The sequence below is a fragment of the Diospyros lotus genome, chromosome 11 (assembly GCF_014633365.1).
Source record: "Diospyros lotus cultivar Yz01 chromosome 11, ASM1463336v1, whole genome shotgun sequence".
Classification (NCBI taxonomy): domain Eukaryota; kingdom Viridiplantae; phylum Streptophyta; class Magnoliopsida; order Ericales; family Ebenaceae; genus Diospyros; species Diospyros lotus.
The window spans coordinates 27,982,132-28,010,122 of NC_068348.1; the positions used below are offsets into that span (position 1 = coordinate 27,982,132).

The window sequence follows — 27,991 nt, forward strand, 5'->3', positions numbered from 1 at the left end:
CTTCCCCAATTCTCTCCTCGCTTGCTCTCAGGGAAATGCTGCGGTCACTCCTCAGGGCGGCCGCTTCGGCGGGAGCCACCGCCAGACGCCGCACGAGCCTCCCAACGCCGCCATCCGCGACCACCGCTACTTCTCAGCTTGGTTCGTACAGAGGCTACGCTGCGAAGGTCACCAAAGCGTCCCTCACAAAGGCCAAGAAAGCCAAGTCGAAGTCCGACGCCAAGGACGCGGCCGCCTCCTCATCTTCCTCTTTTTCCCCCGCCGACGACCTCGATGACGAGGACATACGCCTTCGCCACCTCGCGGAGGACGAGAAGAACAAGTCTCTCGACGTCGGCCCCAATGGGCGCCCTCTCTTCACCTCCACTCATTCGCTATCTCAGCTTTCCCGCCAAGACATTTGCACTTACATGAAATTCAGGTATGCATTCCATCTATTTATGTGTTTGATTTGTAAATCCTTGATCTATGTATTCATGTATGTATATATGCATTTGGTGAATTCTGCTCGTTGTAGTATGGATGATTTGAATGAGATGTTGCCGGAAGGAGTGCCGTTGGGGATGGTGAAGGAATTTGAGGATTCGAAACGGACAGCATTGTTGGTTCGGCAGAGTTTCTTGGACCTTCGTGATAATTTTAGGCGCATTGTTGACCCTTCTTTGCAATCTTCTAACGCCAAGGGTATGGTTTCTCGATTTTACAGTTTCATATGCATGGCTTTGCATAGTTTGTTTCATATTCCATGTTATAACTTGGGAAAAATATAATTAAATATAGTGTGAATGACTTTGCCCAGAAAATCAATGATTAGTTGGCTCTTGAAAATCATGAAAAGAATATGCCTTTGTTATGGTGTCTGTTAATATTAACATTGCGTCAGAATCCATGTTATCAATGCAAGTTGAATGTAGCATATGGGATTTGGGTAAAGAAATGATTTTATATGTTCAAGGATGTTTAGAAGTGTGTTTCAAGTGATTCAAGTCATGACAAAATATCGAAGTGATTTTGGTCAGACATATCCAAGTGGGACACAAACATAATCAATTTGGGAGTCAAGTTGAAAAAGTAAAAAAGTTTAACTTGACAAATATTTAAATTTTTGTATTTCTTTTCTTCAAATTTCAATCAAGTTGATCCTAGTGCTGATAGAAAACAAACCTATAGAATTACATCAGATGTTGGTCTTGGATTCCAGTGTTGTAAGTGTAAAAAACGAAGTTAAAAGTCATTGCAACCAGTTTAACATGCTTGACATCATGTTTGAATAACCGTACTTGGAAGTGTTGGATAGGGAATGTATTCAGTGAGATGATGGTTGAGTTTTCTAAGGGCACTCAAACCTCAAGCCCCCTATTCAAATGGCATCCATTGTGTTGATCTGAACTTTATTATTTGTCTTAGACTTGGTTGGACAAGGAAACCAATTGATTCCCTGCCTGTTCTACTTAAAAAAGGAGGTTTAAGCCTTTATGGAATAGTACACAGAATTAGAAAGCTTCAAAAGACCAATTTGTGTTCATCAACAAGGGGAGCTATTAACTTCATAGCTATACTGTTCATCATCTTGAAAGTGTGCATCAACACAGTGTTCAAGAATAGCAGATGGTATGGTGAGCAAGACAACCAATATATATCGGGTTTGTATAATGGTTTGCAAGTTGAAATAGCTGTAATGGATTATAGTGCTTGGTTTGATCCATTGCTGCATATTATTTAATGGTTTTCCTCTTAATTATGTTGGCTTTTGTCTTAATAACATGAATTATTGTATTGTTATTCTATATTGTCTGCATGTTGTTTTTGGTTATTGTTACTAAAAAATGTACTTGAATAACTTGAAATTCTATGAAATTGAATGAAATTCCAGCCTTGTAGGATAGAGAAGGATTAGGATAGAATATATGATGCTTGAGATGAAATATAATGTGTGGATCTTTTCAAAAAGGATGGATTGATTGCATACACTCCTATGATATAAAATTTACAATTTTTCTACCTTCAAATGAGTTAAAACCTTTGCAATGACCCCAAGAGTTGGGACAGTGGTAAGAAGTTATAATGGTCTCATTTGCAACCAGACTTCAAACCTCCCTAGTGGGATCTCACATATGGATTTTTGTGTGTTTACCTGGTACTCCTGGTTTGTGGGTTGTTCCACATGCCCAATGCGTTTACCCAATGCATGCTCAAAGGACAATGGCTGGGTTTCTCATCAATAAGGAAAAAAAAAAACCCAAAAAAAAAATCCTTTGCAATGATACAACTATTTAAAAAAATAGAATCAATCACTATTAATTTTTGTTGCTTGGGGCTCGAGGTACTTCCTTTGTTCTCTATTTTTTTTTTTTTTATGTTATATGTTTGTGTTCACTCTTATTGATCTGGCCAAGAGGAAAGAAGGAAACATATTGCACAGATGTAATGCACTAAGTTGGGTGCCCTATAACATTTAATCTTTGCCTCTTTCCCATTTGAATTGTGGAATATTCTGTCTTTGGTGTCTGGTATTGATATAACTTCAGTAATTGGATTTTGTGAATTGTAATATTATTTTGACACATGTAGAGGCAATGGTCATAAGGCATTGAATGTTTAAAATATCAGTGTTTTTGTTCCTTATATAATACTCAAGGCTTGCAAATCCAGTAAAACTGCCTTTCTAAAACCTTAACTGCCCCATGATGTTCATCATAAACACTTGAAATGAACTAATTAAAATCCATAGCAAAATCCACTATGCTATAAATAATGTCAAAAAGTTATTTATTTTGAACTAAATTGATGCTTGTATTTAGTCATAGAAGAATTTTATATTTTTTATTTTACTGTTTCTGAATAATGGAATAAAAGAAGCTTATAGAAAAATAGGTAAATAAGACCAAATAAAATTTGGTGAAAAGTTATTAGGCATAAAATGAGATACAATGGCCTTACAAAATATAGTGTCATAAAATGAGATGATTGGCAAGCTAGAAAGCATGCAACCATCCCCACTTGGGAATTAAGCTTTGGTATTATTGTTATTGTTAGTGCTACTGTATTGGAATCGTAATTGGGGTTCAACCATACTAGCCTCTCAATTGGGTATTTCACAATCCAAGATGCACATGGTCCTTTTTGACAAATCTGAAATTTATTTGCACATAATAATGTGGACAATGAACTTATATTAGAAAAATAAAAAGGAAAAGTGAGAGAACAACTTATGCTGGTGTTATATGTTTAGGTCCAAAAGTTCAGAAGCAAATTGTTTTGGATGGTCCTGTTAGCTGCGGCAAAAGTATTGCACTTGCAATGCTTGTTCACTGGGCTCGTAATGAGGGTTGGCTTGTTTTCTATGTACCTTATGGTCGAGAATGGACGCATGGAGGATTTTTCTACAAAAATCCACAAACTGGTCTTTGGGATACTCCTGTTCAGGCAGCAAATGCTCTGCAGGCAAGAATGCGAACCTTCTTGCTGCTAGATATGACATCAAATTTGATTAATGGATTTTCTTCTATTTATCTATACCTTCCGTTCTCTTGTGTTTATCTTGTTCTGTTTTTCAATCCTAAAATAATTTTTTTCTTGAGCATGCATCTTAAAAAGGTTGAACGTGCAAGTCACTGAAGTTTGGCCGTTCATTTTGTTCAAGACGCAGAGTTAACTGTCACGCTTTGAAATGCATAAGCCCATTAGTCCATACTTTTTTTGATTGTCCCATCTATGCTTTCCAGGCTTTGGAAATGGCTTTAAAAATGCCAACCTGTACTGCCAAGAAGAACTAAACAAATATGTAAGCTGTTAAATCCAGACATCTGCTGTAGTTGAGTCAGACCAGTTCATGCTTCCTTGAAAGCCTGTGACATGTAATGAATGAATTCCTACCTAAAAAGCTCGTTTCTCCCAAAAGATTATTGGGCATTAATTCTGTTTTACAAGCTTTAATGGAGATTGCTAGAACTGAATTTGCTATTTCGTATGAGATTTATGTGCATAGTAGATGGTTTATATACTTCCTCGATGCATTTGTCAGATGGCTCAGATTTGGAAATCCATAAGACAATTCTTTTTAATTTCCCTATAGAGTTGCCATTTTGTTTGGTATCATATTATTTTCTATTTTCACTTCACTTCCTTACCTTAGCAGCAATAATATTGAGAGCTATGAAAATTTCCTGTTACTAGTTTGTGTAATTTATTCTATTTGAATGTATGGTAATGGATTTGGTGTTGGATTCTTACCTTTTTCACAAATTATCTTCAGAACTTTTTGAAATACAATCAATCTCGCTTACAACAATTGCATTGCCAATTGTCTGATCCTATCCCATTGGGAGAGGGTGCTGGTGTTGGGTGGCTGAAAGGGGTTGATTCCATGGCAATGCCTGAAGGTTCAACACTCTATGACCTCATTCAAACAGGACTAAATTACACCCATGCTTCCGTTGGAGTGCTAGTTCGTTTGAGGAAAGAATTATCACTTGTAAAAGATGTACCTGTTCTCCTTGCAATTGACCAAGTAAGATAAAGAATGATGTCCAAGATATGATCATCTGATTCAATTCTCTGGATAACATGTTCCAAAAACTTAAATCATAAGCTTTATGTAAGTGGTTGGTCTATATTTGGCTTATTGTTCTATCTGCTTGTATCTCCAGTACAATAATTGGTTTACATTCAGCGAGTATGAGGAGCCAGTAACTGCTCGTTCTTGTCGGCCTCTGCATGCTAGAGAACTGGCAACGGTGAGTTAAATTGTTTTATTTTTGTTTTACATTTCCATTTGTTTGAGTTTTTCTTTTTTCCTCAGATTTGTGGTACCTTGTTTGTATGCCTTCTTGCCCCCATTCACTTGGCAGGAAGCTTTGTCACTAGGCCACCACACTGGACATGGTTGCAGATTCTTGCTGTTTCCAACCATGTAATGAATATACTCCTTAAAACTTTCTCAACCATGTTAGTTCCCCTTCCATGATCCAATTCCACGGGGCAAGAATGCAATAATAGAAGCAATTCATTTTTAGATGAGACTGACTCTGTCACTTCTTGCTATCACAAGATTTCCATAACTTCTTAACAAGTAGAGCTTGATTAAAAATTTCTTAACTTCACAACCATCAAAGGATATGTAACTTCATCCATAACTGACTCTACAAGAAGTTACTTGCATGTTATCCAACTTCCTAGATGCAGAAGAAAAAATTATTAACAAAAGACATCAAAAAAAGGAGACTCAATAATGTAGTTTTAATCAGAGTTAACCTGCCTCCTCTTGACAATTATTGCATCTTCCAACCCACCAAAGGGCACCGAACTGTCTCAAATAACAAAATCCTAGACATGCTTTCTCTTAAATGTTGATCCCAGAGAAAGACCCAAATAATTTGTAAACTAAGTGGGCCAATTTATAACCAATTATAAAACCAATCCATCAGTTGAAGAGCTTAATATAATAATATTGCAAGTCATTTCCTAACATCTTAAATGTTCAGGATAGGTCATAAGCTTGGTGTGAAGAATTTGGTTCTAGGAGGTCCTGGATTCAATTAGCATGAGGTAGGTTTGTCCCCTATGATGTCTGTTATGCACACTTGTTCTAATGTGTGCTAGAGCACCTTAAGTTTAATTTGTCCTAATGCAGTCACAGCTTAAGCTTTTCACACCTGCTATATTGAACATCTTTCATATATAGATAAAGGTAGATTGCCTGAATTCAACTTCAAACTCAAGGCAGCTTCAATGCACAAAAAGCAAAGTTCTCATTATCTGTTGAAGAGACTCTCTTACTGAGGTCAACTGAACATTAATAGAAGGGACCTTTATTGTTACTTCACAACCCCCCAAACACCACCGCACATGCACACACACCTGCATGCATGCCAGTACAAGAAAAGAAAACTGAAAAACACACCCCTGGTTATCAACTTTCAGGAAGCTACTTTAGCCTTGTCATAAAGGTTGCTGAGCAATATGTGAAGGTTTTTTTTTTTTTTTTTACATTCTTTTTCTTGATTACTGGGCTGTTTGAATATGTTTAATATAAGATATGTAGAACTGATGCCAAACCTAAAAGAACTCTTTAGTATACTTTTTAATGATCTAGCTCTCATTTAGCCTGACCTTTATTGTTTTGTTTTTTCACTCTCAATGACTTATTTATTCATGTTGGATGCTATTTTAGAATGATAGTGTTTGTATTCTATGAAGTAGAGTAGCTTGAAATTGTGGGCCCCGGGGGGGGTGTTCATATTACTTATATTTCTTTTTCCTTTCATGGTAAGCACAATTTTGCCTATGGAATTTTTTTTAAATAGCGTACATGACAGTGCATGGTTGTATATCACCTGTAGGTGAATGCATTTAGGTCTATGATGAACAATGACATGATGGTCGGTGCTTTCTCTCACTCAACAGCAGTAGGGAAGCTAAGGAAGGACTTGCCAGATGTTCCAACAGGTGCTCGCATTAATTTTCCCCGGTACAATTTAAATGAAGCTGCTGCGGTTTGCCACTACTACCTCAGGTATTATACTTGATTAATATTTTCCAAAAGATGCAATCAGTAGCTGTTCTCTACCATAACTTGGGTGACAGTTTTTAACTATGGTAGAGTACTGCTGTGCCAAGAAATTGGTTGCAAATTCTGAATTGAACTTGCCTTAGGTCTTTTCCTGGTTCGAGTTTTTTGATTAGTTATGCGCAATACCTGGTGGGATTAAAGCTTGGGATTGTTGTTGCTAAGCACAACATGTATTGTGATAATTAAGGCAAATGCAGAATCACTAATTTGATCAGCAGCCTTCAACCTTCTTGCTACACATGTCAATAGGCCAACTTTAGTGGCTTTTTGTCCAATATTAGACAATCCCATTCCACATCCATAACTGTTTTCATTGTTTTCAAAGGTTCTATGAAGATTTTGATATCTGATTACCTTAGGAATCTCTGAATGTCCTGATATGCTGAGTCAGAAGAGTCATTCATATCTTAGACCAGACTGTTTATCCTTTAACACTGAAACTTCCATTACCAACTGCAAAAATGCTTTTCCTTCTTTACAGTGCTCCAACTGTTCAGGGTTTTGGCCAAAGAAAGAGGCGCACGTCTTTGGAAGCAACAAGTCATATTGTGTGAACTCTTCTAAATGGTCAATTACCTTTCTTGGACGCATTGAATGCTTGACAATTCAGTCTATGAAACTATACCTGAATCCTCAATTTATGCACAAGGACTACTATGCTAGTTTGCCAAATGCCATTGTACCTTAAATTAATATAGCACTTCAGAATATGAAATGTAATGTCTTTGGGCATCAGAATTAGAAGAATCTGGCACTTACTTCTTACACCAACACCTGTCAGGAAGCATTGACAATAATAAATTTTGGACTGCAAATCGTAGCAGAATAAAGTTGGCCAATGGATGCAGGATACGGGGTGCTGTCATACCAAAAAGAAAGTTACAGGGCACTGTAGAAGAAGAGATTGACCATATGAATATTGGGAACTCTAATTTGTGCCAGAGATACATTTAGGAGATGCGTATTAGTTGGTGTCATTATTTCATATTCATTGCTCAATTAGGTGCTTTTTTGGGTATACATTCCACAGCTTCATCCTTTTATGATAACATGCAAATCACATTTTTGCCTGCTTCTATAATTGCATGCTATGCACTTCCTTCCATGTCGAAGTCCATGTAAGTTGCCGCCATGCTAATAGTGCAGAAAAAATGGAACATTGTTAGTCCCCATTCACATGACAACTTCAACTCCCTACACTCTGGCAGGGGTTTGGTCACCCTTGATGCAGAACACTTGAGGTTAAAGCTATGGGTTTTGTCAGGGCCTCGCCCCTCTCTCTTGACAGGGGCTCAGTGTCAGACATGTTATAAGAGAAAGAACCAACTATAGCATAGGTTGTCTTGCACTCGTGTTCCCATTTCCTAATAAATATGTAAACTATTGTAGGGCCACCCTACCCATGTGTTCTTTTCTATTGGGAAGTTGAACATGAGGTGCCCAGGGGGCTTTCCAAGTGTGGGGAAGTTCAGGTTTCATGCTATTTCATGTTCATACTATTCTAGCCTTTTTCAGTTTTAATTGCACTAGAATGCTAATGAAAACATAGCAATTATAGTGTGTGTTTTTATCTTCTTTTCTAGTCACTTTTACCCTAGTGAGAAAAGTATGAGGGGATGTCTAGTGCAGAGCAATACCTACCTGGCAGTGCTTACCTGCTGGGGAGTTGAATATGTGAGGCCTGAAGGGGCAGATGTGGGGGATCTGCAGGTGCTTATTCACTTTGTTCTAATTTGTATCCAAACCTCGTCCTGGAGATCAATATCACAATCACCATTGAGAGCATGCAAAATGGATTTGATCCCTCCCTTTGTCAAGTGCCATCTCCACCTGTCCTCCCACTCCCCAGTGATGACATCATCCTGGAGCATCTCAAAAGCAGCATGGTAGTTATACAAGAAGTCTGGTGTTTGTGGCATGAATTTTTTTGGCTTTATCCATTCATTTTTTATTTTAATTAACCTAGAAGAGATGTAACCTAGACGAACCTCTAGTTGGATTTTGACTTATGATTGTTGTTGTATCCTAGAATAGATGTATCCATTTTCTAGTTATTTTATTTAGTGATTTCTTTTAGAATGCTGTATATATTTTTTCATTCTTGAAGTCCCACTAAAATAAGATGTGCATCTTCATATGCTATGCCTTTTTCTATTTTTGCCAATTGCAGGCAAAGGCTAGTACGCCGCGAAGCATTCTCAGAGGAAGGTTGGAAAAAGGTATTCTACCTGTCCAACGGCAATGGGACAGAAATGAGATGGTTAGTGCCTTTCATGAGGTGATCCACCTTTTATAGTCAGTCCTGTTCAGATGCAAGTGACAATGGTGCATTGACGGGCAGAGTTTTTCGTTTGGCCTCACTCCTCTTTCCATTTGACAATCTAGTCGGAAGGGAATTCTATTTCACTGTTTTGAAGTTCTTTATCTCCAGAAGGAACCACGGCAATCAGCTTTCAGATATTCATTTCTTTTCCATGGGGTTTAGGAACAAATTTACTGTAACACCGGCCATGTAGAATGAAAATGATATACCATTTTTACTAATTCACTTTTAACATCAAAGCAGTAGCCTTTTTTTGTCCTTTTTTGGGATAATCATATAAGTTACGACTGTGATGATCCTTGTGCTTGGCAATGTGGTTCCTTAGAATGTTGGTGATAGATTATTATGGAAAAATAAAATATTTTTCAGTCTGCATTTACGCATGGATGCATATCCTGTAGGCATATGGAATTCTTATTACTATCTCTTTTCTTGTTTGTTTATAGAAAATTAGAAATGAACAAATGACCGTTGCTTGAATCTTGTAGTGAACAGGGTTGCAAATGCAAGCAAGTGTTCTTTCTGAATTCTGATATCTTCTGGAAAGACATGAATTGATAATCCTTTTCTTCAAGATGATGGAAGCGAGATTAAGTATTCTTTCTACATTTCCAAGTATTTCTCTTATTCAGAGTCTATTCTAAGCGTAGATAAATAAGACTAGTTTTGTTAAATAGTTACCAACCAGTGTAAAATTCGTCAAATCAACTATCATAAATTCTATTCAAATGTCCTATTATTGTTGTTGGAAGCCACTGGTTGGCACTGATAATGATCATTGAAGGCAAGCAATCTCACACGTATCAACTATATGTTCTCTTCCTCCCTGCACCAAGCAGTTATAAGAACAAAGCAGCCTGATCTTGATTTGATAAGTAAAGAATCTTAACTGCAAGCATCTCTTTCTAATAAACATTTTCTCTCTTCTAGAGATTGAATAAGAGTAGGCTTCTAACTGATATCAGAAAGCGCACTTTCATTTATTGGGGGGTGAATTATACTTCAGTTTCACATAAATAGGAATCTTCCGGCCTTCACTTGAGGCATGGTAAGCATTCTTCATTGTTCTGAAGCTCAATTACAACAATAAATTGAGTGAAGAATGATGGTGACATGATAAACAGCAGTATCTGTATTCATGGATGTTCTTACTAATCAAAAACCCGATTGTGGCAGGTTTTATCGCAGGGATATGGGCAGTCGATCTTCTGGAAAGGGACCCGGTCATAATACCAGTCACCAACTGCCTTTGCAATCGTCTGCAGATACAGAAGTTCAGAGTTAAAGCAACTCAGAAACAGGAACAAGAGAAACAAAGCACAAGAGCTCCTTACAGTTCCACCCAGTTTTGGAGAGTCATCCATCAGCCAAGTTTCCTGCGTTCCAGCTTGGCAATGAGAATAGCAAGAGTTGATAAACAGTCCTCTAGCCGGAGAGTTTCCAAGTCCCGTCAACGCACTTAAGAACTGCTTCCTAAAATCTACAAGTAGCAACAACTAACATATCAAATCTTAATTCCATATATCGTTACATGAATTTTAACTCATTCGCCGTTTCTATTTATAATCTTATCTTCTAAATTCAAGATAATCCGCCACAATAATGTTACAACAAAATTTGAATATTGCAGTGATAAAGAATGGAGATAAGTCTTTAGGGGATCATGGGCCCAGAAATTAAGTTTGTAGAGAAGCTGTAACCTTGTATGATTGCTAGTTGATCATTTGAACATTTAGTTATATCAAGCTTGCAGCTATGCCAGGTTCCATGCGGATCAGCAACACCGGGTGCCAAAATGTTCTTTACCTGAACACACACACACACATATATAATGAAATCAGTGAAATAAAGGCTTGGTAACACAACTTAGAACACATAAATTGAAGGAAATAGATAGAGACTGCACTTATTATAAAAAAAAATTTGAGTATTTCCTCCTCTGAAGGGATGAGCTAACCTGCCATGAATCATAGGCTGCATTTATTAGAAAAAGTGGAGTTTGAATTCCCCCTGCCATATTTTGGGGGAAGAAGCACTGCAATATAGTGAAGGCGTATTAGTGTGATTAATTCCCAAAAATATATATATATATTGCATTTACCTTTTTGAAAGAAAATTATTAGCAAATCTTACCAAACCAGGTTTCATTCGGGAAGTGCAGTATGAGGGTAAATTTTTAGCTGATCCCTGCAGCAGAGGTTGAGAAAAAACGATTCCTCAAATACCATAGATAGAGGGAAATACTGAAACAAGTCAACAAGACGCGAAACAATACCCTTTGGTAAGTGCAATAGAAGGTCACAGTAGAAACCCATTTTTTTCTTTATTTTTGGTTTTATAATTGCGAAAAGGGAGAGAAATTATAGGGTAAAGGAATCATGAACAATCAAGATATCAAAAAGAAAAGAATTTGACTCGTCTATGCTGTCCTAAGAAAAGAAAAATTGGTAGGGAACCAGCGTTTGACAGAAAGAGTTCTCAAAAAACTGTGGGCATGAGCCTAAACATCATAAAGAGAACGAGAGAAAAGAGAGTACATGTGTTGTAACAACATCATTGTAGAAACCTTCAATATGTTGTGCACCCGAAACATCCTTCCTGTCATACAGTACCTCAGCCTTTAACAGATGAAATCAAGCAAATACAAATTAAAGGTACTCACATACTTTAGTGGCATAATTCTGGGAGTGGTTAAATGTAAAAGTAAGTCTTACGCGTTGATGAAAAAGCCTGCATCTGCCACGCATTTCACTTTGGTACGTGCAGGAAGCAGAGCCCGGAATTTGTCACAAAGCAATATGGATGCCAGACCTCCTGCTGAACAGCCGGAGAGAATAGCCTGTTCAAACAAGGTTTTATAAATCATCAGAAACAACGACGACGAGCCCGGAGTGGGGCGAGAGGAACATAGCACATGGTATCAATCTGATTTCTTACATTTTCAGCATTTTGCATTCCTTTGGCCATTAAATCCTCAATCACAGCAACAAAGATCCGTCCCCCTCTAAAGTAAAGCTTATTAGCCTGATATAAACGAAATATGATTACAAAAATGTGAGTAGCGGCCCAGCATGTTCTTCTGTTACTCAGAAGATAACCAGAGGTGATGATTATTTGATTGAGGCCATCTGTTTAGATCCGTATGCATTACAACTTACAGGATTGACTGCTTCCACATCGCCTGTGAATGATGACCCGTCACAGTACCTAACCTTGATCCTGTTCCAATTGTAGAAATCTGGATAGAGGAACAGAGTCAATTTCTTATAAGGAAGCTTGTTCGTATAGAATCTTAACATGGAAGTATGAATTCCAGATCAACTAATAATCATAGGAAACCTGGATTGAACTTCTGTTCATTGCTAAATATCCCAGAGAAAGATATCTCCTTATCCATTAGCTTCGATGAACCTAGATGAGTCTTTGTTCGCTCAAGGCAAGTTGTAGCATTGTTGCACCAGGCTCCTCCCTGAAATTACAAAGTAGAAATGTTGTCAAAAATTCATTATATTTGGAACTAGAACTTTCCAACAGAAAGGAAAATGAAAAGAAGGTAAAAGATCTCTAACATAGATGCATTTTTGCATACACATAATAAGCATATTTATTTTCCACCCATAAATCCTAGTCCCAAACATAGCATGAAAAGAAAATGCATAAAACCATTCAAGATCTCTTAATCTAGGATTCATAGAACACTGAGCAGATCATTACCACATTAGAGTGCTTGGCAGCACAACTGTGACTATTTGATTAGCATGTTAGATCAAATCTAGTACCCACCATTTGTTTGCCAATAAAACCACATGTGATTAAAGATCAAATTGATTAAAAATGTCAGAACCCAATTCTAGATGGAGGACAAACCTCAAAAAAGACCAACCAATTGTTGATTCCTGCCCCGGATCCCTTATCGAAATGGTAAGCCGGTGGACTCCCATCCAAACAAACTGTTCGATATCAGAATTACAAGAACCGTACGATGAAGATTGTTGAAGAAAGGAAACCCAATCTAGTAAAATTTCAATCTGATTGATTGTGAAACAAAATTTTTACCTGCTCCTTTCGCAACAGCACTCTGAATATAAGTTATCCCAACATCGAATCCTTCAGTTTTCAGCACAAGCAGCACACAAACTAGAAAGTGTAGCCATTGGCCTAATCTCCCTTTCCCCATTATGCACATTCCTGACAGTAGCATCATCAACACAATAAAATCTAGAAAAAGAAGGGAAGAAAAAGAAAACAAAACAAAATTAAAAATATATATATGTATATATGTGCAGATAGAATGGGAAGAATCTAGCAATCAATGACACGAAGAGAACTTTACTTTTTCAATCAATAAGAAGAAATTGGGAGCATAACATAAGAAAGGAATTTCCCAGCACCCCCTCGGCCCTATCCCTTATTGAAATACATGCACATACATACATATATATATATATATGCTTTATACAGCGGTCTACTCTACAGAGACACAAGCATCTAAATAGAAATGTTTTTTATGTTTGTGCTCTAGAGATTAAATAGCGAGTGAAATGTTGATCTGGATTTTGGCTTTATAAGCATAGAATCAGCTTCGGAGAATCAAGAGAAACTTCAAAAGTGTTGGAATGGGTACCTGTTGGATGGAACCCAGTTCAGTGCTGCGATTCTTCTGATCTCCGGAAGCTCTAACAGGCCTCGAACGCCATTCTCATGACTTGGTTTTAGTCTTAGTCACGTAAGTGCTTGGCTGCACAAATGATTATGCCCGTGTCTATATATACCCAAAATTACTGTTTATCTCTGGTAGACAAGCACCGACGGAAACCAAAAATTAAAAAAAAAAAAAACAGAGTCTACAAATCAGGCAAAGGTGGTGCTTTCTGGTGTTTTTGAGTCCATCGATTGTAATTTTTTCAATCTTTTATTATATAGGCTGATAGTATTCTCTTCACAACAACTCCATCTTTGCGTTTAAATATTACCAACTAAAGACGGCTTTACAAATGTGAATCCACATTTATAAATAATAATAGGTATTATCAACAGAAGCGCAGCCATCCCAAGATATATCCACACTCTCAAACAACAGTAATGTCTAAATTCATATTTTTTTTATATTTTTTTAATTATTTAAATTTTTTATTATTTTAATTACACACTTCAACTTAATTTTTTTTATACTTCAATTTTTTTCATAAGATAATTAAAATTTTTTATTATTTCGATTGTACTCCTACATTTTTTATTTCGAGTCAATTTAATTTTTATATTTTTATATATATAAATAAAAAATAAAATAAGATAACAAAATATACATTATACTATTTATATTAAAATATAAAGTTAAATTAATTCAAAAATATAAATTTAAAAATATAATTAAAATAATAAAAAACTCGAGTTATCATAAGAAAAAAAATATCAAACTACATAAATTACATTGATTCAAAAATATAATTAAAATAATAAAAATTTTAAATAATTATTAAAAATATAAAAATACAAATTTAACCCAATAATAATAATAATAAATAGAAGCCACATTCTTCGTCTACCCTTCATCATAATTCAATTCAATTATGGGAAGCGATGTGACATACATGGTGCTTCCTAATTTTGAAAACTTATTTAATAATGTGAAATTCATATAATAAAAAATAATAAAATTGCTAAAGCTAAAGCATCACAATTCATTGTACTCGGATTATTCCCGTGAGCTGTTCCTGCTCGTTGGTACCGCTTTAATTCAAATAATAATAATAATAAAAAAATGTGAAGTAGAAAATTATTTTTAAACTTTTTAACCTGTCAGGCAAGAAGAGCACACCGATAGGCTTTCGCGGAAAATGAAGACCGGAATGCTGCGAGAGTGCGATTTTGTGCACCCCATTTAACTGGGGGTAACTTTACCCACTGTCATATCAACCGTTAACTTAAAAGGCAGTGTGGAGAGTTATTAGAGAATTGAAAAGAAAATATTTAATTAATTTTACACAGCCCAATGTAGCCGCCCGCCCAAACACTTCTTCGCTCAGTCTCTCCTGTAACTCTCTCTCTCTCTCTCACTTACTTTCTTTCCCAGCATCTCTCTCTCCAGCAGCGGTCTTACACCTCCGGCGTCCGTCCAGCAGCGATACTCCACTCTTTCTTTCTCTATCCGTCCCCTCTAGCAACGGCCACGACATCCCCTCCACCTCCGGTGTCCTCTCTCTTTCCGGCGTCCCCTCCAACAGCTACCGTGGTCCTCAGGCATCCCTTCCAGCAGCGGCCGCAACGTCCCCTCCACCTCCGGTGTCCCCTCTCTTTCCGGCGTCCCCTTCAACAGCGATCGTGGTCCTCGGGCGCCCCCTCCAGCAGCGGCGTGCTCTCTCTTCAGCATGGCGAGGCGGTTTATCAATTTATTTGGGCTTACAGAGGAGACATGACTCATCCTGATTTTGATTTTGTTTGATTTAGGTTTTACGCGGTGTAATTAGAACAGCAGCATATCATAAATTATGATTTGTTTACTTTTTAAAATCTTTTTAGTACTTAAAACTAAACAAATTCATAAAACTATATACCACTATTTAGACATTATAAAACTCAAATAAAACTTTTTTGGCTGAAAGATATTGTTGGGTAAATATTAAACATTATATGTAATAATATATGATAAATATTATATAACATAATAATATTACAGGACATGATTTTATTTTAATTTTTTATAAGATAAATTATAATGAAGAGGTAAAAGTTATGTTTTTAACATTTAATATCAAAATATGTTCTCTTTCTTCCTACATATTATAAGTGATATTTTATAACGTTATCATGTAATAAAAAAATTAAACATATGTTTGAATAATAAAAAAATTACTCAAAAAATACTTATATTTGTTTAAAATTAATTTTCTACAAATTCACACTATGGCCAAATATGATATTAATAATTAAATAGAATTGGAGAATTAAGTCACAGGCCTGTATATTATATACCCATGGCAAAGAACACATTATTTGCCTAGATGACTTCCTTCTTAAGCAAATATAGGCATTTTTTAAGTAATTTTTTTATTACTCCGGAAGAAGTAGGAATCTGTGGGCTTGTTGAGGGGTTTGAGACCCTGGAAGGTGGGTCCGGAGAGCAGGGCAAAGGCCATGGCAGAAGAAGAAAGAAGATGAAGATGAGACAGTGGATGAGAACTATATATCAAGAAAATGATATATATATATATATATATGTTTGTTTGGTATTTGTGAAGTAGAGTCTGGAGAGAGAGAGCCGGAGAGAGAGAGAGTCGTAGCTGGTGGAGGGGACGTCGGAGGTGGAAGGCCATTCTCCAACGACAGCAGGAGGCGGACGACTCGACGGAGGTGGAGAGACACTGCTGGTGGAGGAGCGGTTGCCGGAGGTGGAGGAAGACTCTGTGAGAGAGAGAGAGTGCGTGTGTGTGTGGTGTCAAAGAGTGAAGGGAGAAGAAATAGGTCAACTTGCATTGGGCCGTGTGCAATTTTATTTGTCTTTCTTCCTCTCTCTGTTTAATTTAACAGTGGGTAAAGTTACCCACCGTTAAATGGGGTGCACAAAATTGCACTCGAAATGCGACGAAGCCCCAGAGGCTAGAGCAGACATCCTAGTCAGACCCCTCGACGGACCGCTGTCTGTCGTCGTGGAAGTTTCAAGGAAAATAATAAAAAAATAAAATGAAAAGAAAAAGATGACCGCCATGGCCGTCACAACCCCTGGTTGCAGGGTGGGCGCACATAGGGATGGCAATTATAATTGAAATTGTGGGAAATTGAATCGAAATTGAATTGGTCAATGCAGTTAAAAATTGTTTAATTGGGTAATAGTTTGGTTTGGAAAAAAATCGAATATTGTTTCAATAGGTATGGTTTGGTTATGATTTTCACTAAAATCAAACCAAAACTCGAATCAAAATCGAACCGAATGATGGGTAATCGAACCAAACTGAACTGAATATATATAATATAATATGTATATATAATATATATTATATACAACCCAACCCATCTGATCCCAGCCCATCTGAGCCTAGCCCACCCCAGCCCAATTGCCTTGCTTGCAAACCCTTCTCCCTTTCTTTTCTCCTTCCTCTCTTGACCTCGCTCTCGCTCTCGCTTTCTCTCACCCTCGCTGCCTCTCGCTCGTTCGCGCGCCCTCACCCTTGCTCTTTGCATCTCTCTTGCTCTCGCTCGCCTTCGCTGGATCTTTCTTGCTCTCACTAAGGCTTGACCTCTACTCTCGCTCGCCCCCGATCTCTCTCACCCTCACTGCCTTTTTTCTCTTGCTCGTCCACGCGAGCTCGCCAGTCGCCCTCACTCTCTGCATCTCTCTTGCTCTTGCTAGGGCTCGGCCCCTGCTCTCGATCTCTCTCACCCTCTCTGCCTTCTTTCTTTTACTCCTCTGCGGGAACTCGCCAGTCGTCCTTGCTCTCTGCATCTCTCTTGCTCTCACTCGCCCTTGCTGGATCTCTCTTACTCTCGCTAGGTCTCAGTCCCTCTTGCTCTTGCTCGCCCTCGATCTCTCACACCCTCATTGCCTCTTGCTCTCTGCCTCATTTCTTTTCATATTAATTTATTTTTTATATTTATAATTTTGTTAGATGGAGTTGGCTGATTCATTTCAGATAAATATGCATCAATTTACGAAGAATATATTAATGTTGTTGATGAAGGTATTAACTTTTATAACTAATTTTTTTTAGCTTAAATTACAATTTAATTATGCAAATATTAATTTATTGATTTTAACAATTGTAGGTTTGGAAATGTGATTTTATATTTAAGAAGTTTTGTAATTTTATACAAGAATAAGATAACTTTATTAGAATTTATCTTTATTTGTTGTGAAATTATCAAAAAAATTTATGAATGCTATTTATCTTTGTTTGTTAGTATGGATTAAATTAAAAAAATCATGATTAAATCAAAATCGAATCAAAATTAAATGGTTTGGTTATGATTTTAAATTTTTAAAATTAAATGGGTAATAGTTTGATTTTGATTTTAATAATTTAGATTTAATTTAATTATAATTTTAACAAAAAACCAAAATAAAACCGAATCATTGCAACCCTAACCCCCCACGTACAGACACACAACGCACACCTAATCTTATCTCTTTACGCGCGCTCCGCGACGGACCATCGTCTGTCGTCGTGGAAGTTTCGAGGAAAATAATAAAAAAATAAAATGAAAAGAGAAGGAAACCGCCACGGCCGCCGCCCGCCGCCCCCCCCCCCCCGTGCACGCAGACACACAACGCACGCCTAATCTTATCTCTTTACGCGCGCTCCTCGTTACTTCGTCCAGCTGTCTTGTGTCCAAAAATAAATAAATCCAAAACAACGTGGTTTTAAGAGGCAAGGACATTTATTACAAGCCCAAAATAACGTGGTTTTATTTTGTATTATATAATTAATTAATATTTACATAAAAACAAAATTTAAATAAAAAATAGAAACAAATTGTCCATTCAAACCAGTCCAATTGACAACAAACTCATGGCCAATGGATGACCTGTTGGTGATGGGATCTGGAGAACCAATGCATCTAGAGAAAGGAAGAAGAAGCGGTAGTAGAACAAACACAACCAGATTTGGAAACCCATTTGATTTCAGATCAAACTCATTTGTTCTAACGAAGATGAAGACAAACTGGAACGAACACATGGATGAAGACAAACTTAGATCCATTTGTCGAAACTAGATGGGTTTCATCAATTTGTCAGAGATAGATGAAAACAAACTTAGATCCTGTTGGAGTTGGCGAATACTTCGGGGACCCTTGTTTCTCACACTGGGTACGCCCACGTGAGCTTAGGGGAACTGAAGTGTTACTCAACTAAATGTGACCCCTACGAGCGGGATACGGGGGTTTGGGGGCAGCACCCTTGACACGGGTGTCCCGCTGCCCGATCAGCGGGCGGGGGTTCGGGGGCAGCGCCCCCCACGGGGGTTCCGCTGACCGATTAGCGGACGGCTGCCCCGCTCGCCGATGAGCGGGTGGGGGTTCGGGGGCAGCGCTCTCGAAACCTCTACGGGTTTGGGCTTTTACGTAAGTTGGCCCGTATGGTTGGACTTAAGAGTTTTTTATATTGTTTTAGATTTTAGGCCCATTTTTTAGGCATATATATTTTTGTTTCTTTTGTTCAATTGTAAGTTGTTGAAAAATATAGTAAAAAACTCTTCGCAGGACGTAGCCCTAACTTTGGGTGAACCTGGGTAATCTCGTATGTCTTTCTTATTTTTCTTGATTTTTTATGTGATCGTCTGACTCGGTTGCGATAAATCCCTTCAGATCCAACAATTAAAATCAAACCCAAATGGGTTCAAGAAAACCCATCTGTGTTTGATTCCCAAATCTAGAATGGACAATCGGATTTCCAAATCTTCAAAATTGGCTTTTTATTCTTGTTAATCTTCTTCTTCTCTCTTTTTTTCTTGGTTTGTCTTTAAATTTATCATTGATCGATCAATGGTCTCTCTCTTTTCTTTTTTCTTCCCTCTCTTTGGATCTGCCTTCAAACTTTATCACCATCAGCTCCAATGACTAGAACCTTACTATCTGCTTGGCTTTTTTTATTTTTTTAAATTTTTTGTTTTATTGTATTTTATTTTAATTAAATATAAATTAATTAGAGTTTAAATCAATTCTATTAAAGTTATAAAAGCAAAACTACATCGCTTTACATCATTATTAAAACTAACAAAGGGGATGTATGCAAAAAAAAATTGTAAGCAAAGACTTCTAAGGTCAATTTTAAAGTACAAAATCTGGTATCATAAAAAATGTATCAAACTTGAGGGTATATATGAAATTTATTTCATTATTTATATTATTTCATATTTAAAAACTAATTTTACTTGTTCTACATAAGCAAACCTAAAATCAAACTTATAATGACTTTTAATTTACAATTTATAAAAAAGTTTGTATGAAACTCACTTAAAATTTATTTAAAACTTATTTAAAACATATTTAATATTTAATATAAATGAGTTTAAGTTTGAGTCTAAATTCGAGTTTGACAAGTTCTTAAATTAATGAACACGAATCTCATCTTTTAACTCAACTCAATTTCGAGCTAGAGTTTTGACCTAATAAAATTCTTAATGAATAAGTCTAAATTTTTATGGCCTTAGAGTTGTTTGCAACTCTATTCAAGTATTTATAATAAAAATAAATTTATTAATAATAATATAAAATCATGTTAAATACACTTATAAGTTAACCTCATCACCAAGGTATCATTTAAAAAAAAAAAAATACCACTATCAGCTGACAACACACTTGATTAGATTGAAACAATAAAGATTTGTTTGATATGCACTTTATAATTAGCTTTATGATTAAAAAGTCAATAGAAAGTTTGAATTTTAATTATTATTTTATAAACAACTTTTTAAATGATCATTTCAACTAATTTTTTCAGTTTCCACCGACACTTGAGAAAAAGTTAAAAGCTTTTTAATAAACCCCACTTGGAAAAATGAAAAGTTAATGCTATTTGTACATAGTATTTTGATATTATGTTTTGACACTCATAAAATTATTATTAATTATTTAAAAAAATAATTATAATTTTGTGAGTACCAAAACACAGTATCAAATTTCATTATCATTATTTTTTTTATGATAATAGATAAGTTGTATTAAATGAAAATTTTCATTTAATTCAATATTAAGACAAACATAAATTACTTCATCTACAAATCTTAGGACTAATAGTGTGGTTAATGAACCTTTGATTTAACAGCAAGAAAGAGACATTGAGAATCTTAAGGTCTCATGTTAAAGTTGTATTATGTGAAAGTTTTTTTTTTTTTTTTTTTTTTTTGGGGGGGGGGGGGGGGGTGATTTTTCTCCAATGTGTTGAATTTTTGTACTTTAAAAATATTAAATTGTTATATTTCTAGAAGAAACGTATATTATACTGGTAAAAAAAAGACTAATAGTGTTTGTTAATTTTTTGTTCATATTTAAATATCATTATAATTCAATATATATATATATATGCTGAATCTATAATTTAGGATTTTAACATTGATGAGTTAAGAGTTAATCATGGAATAATTTGGCAATCAAACCAAATTATATATTATTATTATTATTATTATTATTATTATTATATAAAAATAACACACGACCAAAACCTACAACAGTACTAAGATTCACAAATATTTGAATAAATATGAAGAAACGAAAAAATACAAACACACACACAACGCAACAAAAATAGAAAATGGACACAACGTTTCCGTGTTCCAATTATAAGATCTTACTCACGGCAAGGTTTCACCCTAATTAATCCATTAAAATCTGTATAATGAATTACAATAGATATACAAGATGAATCATAATCGTCTTACCAAATCAAGAAGATGAATCAAACAGAGTATAAAGCTCAAATCAACCCAAGCAATCCCAGCACTCTCAATCTCACAAATCTCTCGTCCAAACAATTAGATATACAAGTGATACACACTTATAGAGATTGAAATCGAAGATTTCTTTTCGTCGAGTTCATCTTTTTGATCGTTGAGTTCGTCGGTTCTTACTTCTAGAGTTCTTTATTCTCAGATATGTTTGTGCATAACAGTGTGCAAAAAGTGATTGTTTAATTACCTAGCGGAAGCTTATATACAAGGGGAGAACAACTTGCATCCATCCGATTTAGGGCTTCCTGAGAGATCAACGACCCACGTTTTAACTGGCCATATTGCAGCTTCATTTGGCAAAACAATTTGACTACTTATAAGCTATATTAATAACTTATGAGCTGTTAAGAAAATCTAGTAAGGTGTTTGGATACACCTCACCAGTTTAAACGCTACTAGTATAGCATTTTACAAAAGCTATTGGGATATAACTTTTGCAAAAAGCATAAGTTTTATAAAATTGCTTATTTAAAAGCTAAGTTGACCAAGTAATTTACTGTAGAAGAATAGATTGACCATATGAATATTGGGAACTCTAATTTGTGCCAGAGATACATTTAGGAGATGCATATTAGTTGGTGTCATTATTTCATATTCATTGCTCAATTAGGTGCTTTTTTGGGTATACATTCCACAGCTTCATCCTTTTATGATAGCATGCAAATCACATTTTTGCCTGCTTCTATAATTGCATGCTATGCACTTCCTTCCATGTCGAAGTCCATGTAAGTTGCCGCCATGCTAATAGTGCAGAAAAAATGGAATATTGTTAGTCCCCAGTCACATGACAACTTCAACTCCCTACACTCTGGCAGGCGTTTGGTCACCCTCGATGCAGAACACTCAAGGATTTGAGGTTAAAGCTATGGGTTTTGTCAGGGCCTCGCCCCTCTCTCTTGACAGGGGATCAGTGTCAAACATGTTATAAGAGAAAGAACCAACTAGAGCATGGGTTGTCTTGCACTCGTGTTCCCATTTCCTAATAATATGTAAACTATTGCAGGGCCACCCTACCTACGTGTTCTTTTCTATTGGGAAGTTGAACATGAGGTGCCCGGGGGGCTTTCCAAGTGTGGGGAAGTTCAGGTTTCATGCTATTTCATGTTCATACTATTCCAACCTTTTTCAGTTTTAATTGCACTAGAATGCTAATGAAAACATAGCAATTATAGTGTGTGTGTTTTTATCTTCTTTTCTGGTCACTTTTACCCTGGTGAGAAAGGTAGGGGATGTCTAGTGCAGTGCAATACCTACCTGGCAGTGCTTACCTGCTGGGGAGTTGAATATGTGAGGCCTGAAGGGGCAGATGTGGGGGATCTGCAGGTGCTTATTCACTTTGTTCCAATTTGTATCCAAACCTCGTCCTGGAGATCTATATCACAATCACCATTGAGAGCATGCAAAATGGATTTGATCCCTCCCCTTTGTCAGGTGCCATCTCCACCTGTCCCGACTCCCCAGCGATGACATCATCCTGGAGCATCTCAAAAGAAGCATGGTAGTTATACAAGAAGTCTGGTGTTTGTGGCATGAATTTTTTGGCTTTATCCATTCATTTTTATTTTAATTAACCTAGAAGAGATGCAACCTAGCCAAACCTCTAGTTGGATTATGACTTATGATTGTTGTTGTTGTATCCTAGAAGAGATGTATCCATTTTCTAGTTATTTTATTTCGTGATTTCTTTCAGAATGCTGTATTTATTTTTTCATTCTTGAAGTTCCACTAAAATAAGTATGCATCTTCATATGCTATGCCTTTTTCTATTTTTGCCAATTGCAGGCAAAGGCTAGTACGCCGCGAAGCATTCTCAGAGGAAGGTTGGAAAAAGGTATTCTACCTGTCCAATGGCAATGGGACAGAAATGAGACGGTTAGTGCCTTTCATGAGGTGATCCACCTTTTATAGTCAGTCCTGTTCAGATGCAAGTGACAATGGTGCATGACGAGCAGAGTTTTTCGTTTGGCCTCACTCTTCTTTCCATTTGAGATTTGACAATCTAGTCGGAAGGGAATTCTGTTTTGAAGTTCTTTATCTCCAGAAGGAATCACAGCAATCAGCTTTCAGATATTCATTTCTTTTCCATGGGGTTTAGGAACAAATTTACTGTAACACTGGCGATGTAGAATGAAAACGATATACCATTTTTACTAATTCACTTTTAACATCAAAGCAGTAGCCTTTTTTTGTCCTTTTTTGGGATAATCATATAAGTTACGACTGTGATGATCCTTGTGCTTGGCAGTGTGGTTCCTAAGAATGTTGGTGATAGATTATTATGGAAAAATAAAATATTTTTCAGTCTGCATTTACGCATGGATGCATATCCTGTAGGCATATGGAATTCTTATTACTATCTCTTTTTCTTGTTTGTTTATAGAAATGAACAAATGACCGTTGCTTGAATCTTGTAGTGAACAGGGTTGCAAATGCAAGCAAGTGTTCTTTCTGAATTCTGATATCTTCTGGAAAGACGTGAATTGATAATCCTTTTCTTCAAGGTGATGGAAGCGAGATTAAGTATTCTTTCTACATGTCCAAGTATTTCTCTTATTCAGAGTCTATTCTAAGCGTAGATAAATAAGACTAGTTTTGTTAAATAGTTACCAACCAGTGTAAAATTCGTCAAATCAACTATCATAAATTCTATTCAAATGTCTTATTATTGTTGTTGGAAGGCACTGATTGGCACTGATAATGATCATTGAAGGCAAGCAATCTCACACGTCTCAACTATATTTTCTCTTCCTCCCTGCACCAAGCAGTTATAAGAACAAAGCAGCCTGATCTTGATTTGATAACTAAAGAATCTTAACTGCAAGCATCTCTTTCTAATTAACATTTTCTCTCTTCTAGAGATTGAATAACAGAGTAGACTTCTAACTGATATCAGAAAGTGCACTTTCATTTATTGGGGGGTGAATTATACTTCAGTTTCACATAAATAGGAATCTTCCGGCTTTCACTTGAGGCATGGTAAGCATTCTTCATTGTTCTGAAGCTCAATTACAACAATAAATTGAGTGAAGAATGATGGTGACTTGATAAACAGCAGTATCTGTATTCATGGATGTTCTTACTAATCAAAAACCCGATTGTGGCAGGTTTTATCGCAGGGATATGGGCAGTCGATCTTCTGGAAAGGGACCCGGTCATAATACCAGTCACCAACTGCCTTTGCAATCGTCTGCAGATACAGAAGTTCAGAGTTAAAGCAACTCAGAAACAGGAACAAGAGAAACAAAGCACAAGAGCTCCTTACAGTTCCACCCAGTTTTGGAGAGTCATCCCTCAGCCAAGTTTCCTGCGTTCCAGCTTGGCAATGAGAATAGCAAGAGTTGATAAACAGTCCTCTAGCCGGAGAGTTTCCAAGTCCCGTCAACGCACTTAAGAATTGCTTCCTAAAATCTACAAGTAGCAACAACTAACCTATCAAATCTTAATTCCATATATCGTTACATGAATTTTAACTCATTCATCGTTTCTATTTATAATCTTATCTTCTAAACTCAAGATAATCCGCCACAATAATGTTACAACAAAATTTGAATATTGCAGTGATAAAGCATGGAGATAAGTCTTTAGGGGATCATGGGCCCAGAAACTAAGTTTGTAGAGAAGCTGTAACCTTGCATGATTGCCAGTTGATCATTTGAACATTTAGTTATATCAAGTTTGCAGCTGCGCCAGGTTCCATGCGGATCAGCAACACCGGGTGCCAAAATGTTCTTTACCTGAAAACATATATATATACACACACACATATATAATGAAATCAGTGAAATAAAGGCTTGGTAACACAACTAAGAACACATAAATTGAAGGAAATAGATAGAGACTGCATTTATTATAAAAAAAAAAATTGAGTATTTCCTCCACTGAAGGGATGAGCTAACCTGCCATGAATCATAGGCTGCATTTATTAGAAAAAGTGGAGTTTGAATTCCCCGTGCCATATTTTGGGGGAAGAAGCACTGCAATATAGTGAGGACGTATTTGTGTGATTAATTCCCCAAAAAAAAAAATATTGCATTTACCATAGAGAAAGAAAATTATTAGCAAATCTTACCAAACCAGGTTTCATTCGGGAAGTGCAGTATGAGGGTAAATTTTTAGCTGATCCCTGCAGCAGAGGTTGAGAAAAAATGATTTCCCAAATAGCATAGAGAGGGAAATACTGAAACAAGTCAACAAGACATGAAACCATACCCTTTGGAAAGTGCAATAGACGGTCACAGTGGAAACCCATTTTTTCCTTTATTTTTGGTTTTATAATTGCAAAAATGGAGAGAAATTATAGGGTAAAGGAATCATGAACGAACAAGATATCAAAAAGAAAAGAATTTGACTTATCTATGCTGTCCTAAGAAAAGAAAAATTGGTAGGGAACCAGCGTTTGACAGAAAGAGTTCTCAGAAAACTGTGGCATGAGCCTAAACATCATAAAGAGAATGAGAGAAAAGAGAGTACATGTGTTGTAACAACATCATTGTAGAAGCCTTCAATATGTTGTGCTCCCGAAACATCCTTCCTGTCATACAGTACCTCAGCCTTTAACAGATGAAATCAAGCAAATACAAATTAAAGGTACTCACATACTTTAGTGGCATAATTCTGAGAGTGGTTAAATGTAAAAGTAAGTCTTACGCGTTGATGAAAAAGCCTGCATCTGCCACGCATTTCACTTTGGTACGTGCAGGAAGCAGAGCCCGGAATTTGTCACAAAGCAATATGGATGTCAGACCTCCTGCTGAACAGCCGGAGAGAATAGCCTGTTCAAACAAGGTTTTAGAAATCATCAGAAACGACGACGACGAACCCGGAGTGGGGCGAGAGGAACATAACACATGGTATCAATCTGATTTCTTACATTTTCAGCATTTTGCATTCCTTTGGCCATTAAATCCTCAATCACAGCAACAAAGATCCGTCCCCCTCTAAAGTAAAGCTTATTAGCCTGATATAAACGAAATATGATTACAAAAATGTGAGTAGCTGCCCAGCATGTTCTTCTGTTACTCAGAAGATAACCAGAGGTGATGATTATTTGATTGAAGCCATCTGTTTAGACCCGTATGCATTACAACTTACAGGATTGACTGCTTCCACATCGCCTGTGAATGATGACCCGTCACAGTACCTAACCTTGATCCTGTTCCAACTGTAGAAATCTGGATAGGGGAACAGAGACAATTTCTTATAAGGAAGCTTGTTCGTATAGAACCTCAACATGGAAGTATGAATTCCAGATCAACTAATAATCATAGGAAACCTGGATTGAACTTCTGTTTGTTGCTAAATATCCCAGAGAAAGATATCTCCTTATCCATTAGCTTCGATGAACCTAGACGAGTCTTTGTTCGCTCAAGGCAAGTTGTAGCATTGTTGCACCAGCCTCCTCCCTGAAATTACAAAGTAGAAATGTTGTCAAAAATTCATTGTATTTGGAACTAGAACTTTCCAACAGAGAGGAAAATGAAAAGAAGGTAAAAGATCACTAACATAGATGCATTTTTGCATACACATAATAAGCATATTTATTTTCCACCCATAAATCCTAGTCCCAAACATAGCATGAAAAGAAAATGCATAAAACCATTCAAGATCTCTTAATCTAGGATTCATAGAACACTGAGCAGATCATTACCACATTAAAGTGCTTGGCAGCACAACTGTGACTATTTGATTAGCATGTTAGATCAAATCTAGTACCCACCATTTGTTTGACAATAAAACCACATGTAATTAAAGATCAAATTGATTAAAAATGTCAGAACCCAATTCTAGATGGAGGACAAACCTCAAAAAAGACCAACCAATTGTTGATTCCTGCCCCGGATCCCTTATCGAAATGGTAAGCCGGTGGACTCCCATCCAAACAAACTGTTCGGTATCAGAATTACAAGAACCGTACGATGAAGGTTATTGAAGAAAGGAAACCCAATCTAGTAAAATTTCAATCTGATTGATTGTGAAACAAAATTTTTACCTGCTCCTTTCGCAACAGCACTCTGAACATAAGTTATCCCAACATCGAATCCTTCAGTTTTCAGCACAAGCAGCACACAAACTAGAAAGTGTAGCCATTGGCCTAGTCTCCCTTTCCCCATTATGCACATTCCTGACAGTAGCATCATCAACACATCAAAATCTAGAAAAAGAAGAGAAGATAAAGAAAACAAAACAAAAATTAAAAAAATATATATGTATATATGTGCAGATAGAATGGGAAGAATCTAGCATCAATGACACGAAGAGAACTTTACTTTTTCAATCAATAAGAAGAAATTGGGAGCATAACATAAGAAAGGAATTTCCGAACACCCCCCTCGGCCCTATCCTTTATTGACATACATACACATACACATACATATATATATATATGCTTTTTACAGAGACACAAGCATCTAAATAGAAATGTTTTTATGTTTGTGCTCTAGAGATTAAATAGCGAGTGAAATGTTGATCTGGATTTTGGCTTTATAAGCATAGAATCAGCTTCGGAGAATCAAGAGAAACTTCAAAAGTGTTGGAATGGGTACCTGTTGGATGGAACCCAGTTCAGTGCTGTGATTCTTCTGATCTCCGGAAGCTCTAACAGGCCTCGAACGCCATTCTCATGACTTGGTTTTAGTCTTAGTTACGTAAGTGCTTGGC

General features: G+C 36.5%; 3 protein-coding genes across 5 annotated transcripts; 1 reads left to right on the forward strand and 2 right to left on the reverse strand.

Moving 5' to 3' along the window:
* The first annotated feature begins 4 nt into the window (after nt 1-4).
* LOC127812676 (uncharacterized) lies at nt 5-24,517 on the forward strand. 3 transcript variants are annotated; one of them, XM_052353179.1, is made up of 7 exons: nt 5-421; nt 518-684; nt 3,233-3,444; nt 4,256-4,510; nt 4,650-4,736; nt 6,342-6,514; nt 23,117-24,517. In XM_052353179.1, exons 1-7 carry the CDS (start codon nt 36-38, stop codon nt 23,226-23,228), a joined length of 1,392 nt encoding a protein of 463 aa, XP_052209139.1. In that variant the 5' UTR covers nt 5-35; the 3' UTR covers nt 23,229-24,517. The 3 variants fall into 3 exon arrangements, with proteins under 3 accessions (XP_052209139.1, XP_052209138.1, XP_052209140.1); XM_052353178.1 differs by lacking the exon at nt 23,117-24,517 and adding an exon at nt 8,742-9,152; XM_052353180.1 differs by lacking the exon at nt 23,117-24,517 and adding an exon at nt 7,053-8,701.
* LOC127812679 (pectin acetylesterase 8-like) lies at nt 9,851-13,112 on the reverse strand. Its single transcript, XM_052353182.1, has 12 exons — nt 12,951-13,112; nt 12,762-12,844; nt 12,234-12,363; nt 12,053-12,132; nt 11,832-11,918; nt 11,609-11,733; nt 11,432-11,492; nt 11,028-11,081; nt 10,852-10,929; nt 10,595-10,700; nt 10,229-10,374; nt 9,851-10,153 (listed from the first exon to the last, which is right to left on the reverse strand). The coding sequence occupies exons 1-12, from the start codon at nt 13,096-13,098 to the stop codon at nt 10,046-10,048; spliced, it is 1,206 nt and encodes a 401-aa protein (XP_052209142.1). The 5' UTR covers nt 13,099-13,112; the 3' UTR covers nt 9,851-10,045.
* Nucleotides 24,219-27,991, reverse strand: LOC127812678 (pectin acetylesterase 8-like). Its single transcript, XM_052353181.1, has 13 exons — nt 27,877-27,991; nt 27,324-27,485; nt 27,135-27,217; nt 26,607-26,736; nt 26,426-26,505; nt 26,205-26,291; nt 25,982-26,106; nt 25,805-25,865; nt 25,404-25,457; nt 25,231-25,308; nt 24,963-25,068; nt 24,597-24,742; nt 24,219-24,521 (listed from the first exon to the last, which is right to left on the reverse strand). The coding sequence occupies exons 2-13, from the start codon at nt 27,469-27,471 to the stop codon at nt 24,414-24,416; spliced, it is 1,206 nt and encodes a 401-aa protein (XP_052209141.1). The 5' UTR covers nt 27,472-27,485; nt 27,877-27,991; the 3' UTR covers nt 24,219-24,413.

Coding starts and splice junctions, on each gene's coding strand:
- LOC127812676 (XM_052353179.1), top strand. CDS start 36: ATGCTGCGGTCACTCCTCAGGGCGGCCGCTTCGGCGGGAGCCACCGCC. Junction 3,445..4,255: donor AGGCAGCAAATGCTCTGCAG/GCAAGAATGCGA, acceptor AATTATCTTCAG/AACTTTTTGAAATACAATCA. Junction 4,737..6,341: donor ATGCTAGAGAACTGGCAACG/GTGAGTTAAATT, acceptor TATCACCTGTAG/GTGAATGCATTTAGGTCTAT.
- LOC127812679 (XM_052353182.1), bottom strand. CDS start 13,098: ATGATGCTACTGTCAGGAATGTGCATAATGGGGAAAGGGAGATTAGGC. Junction 11,082..11,431: donor ATGATGTTGTTACAACACAT/GTACTCTCTTTT, acceptor CCTCTGCTGCAG/GGATCAGCTAAAAATTTACC. Junction 10,154..10,228: donor CTCCAAAACTGGGTGGAACT/GTAAGGAGCTCT, acceptor CTGTATCTGCAG/ACGATTGCAAAGGCAGTTGG.
- LOC127812678 (XM_052353181.1), bottom strand. CDS start 27,471: ATGATGCTACTGTCAGGAATGTGCATAATGGGGAAAGGGAGACTAGGC. Junction 26,107..26,204: donor GAATGCAAAATGCTGAAAAT/GTAAGAAATCAG, acceptor TTGTTTGAACAG/GCTATTCTCTCCGGCTGTTC. Junction 24,743..24,962: donor TCAACTGGCAATCATGCAAG/GTTACAGCTTCT, acceptor TGCTACTTGTAG/ATTTTAGGAAGCAATTCTTA.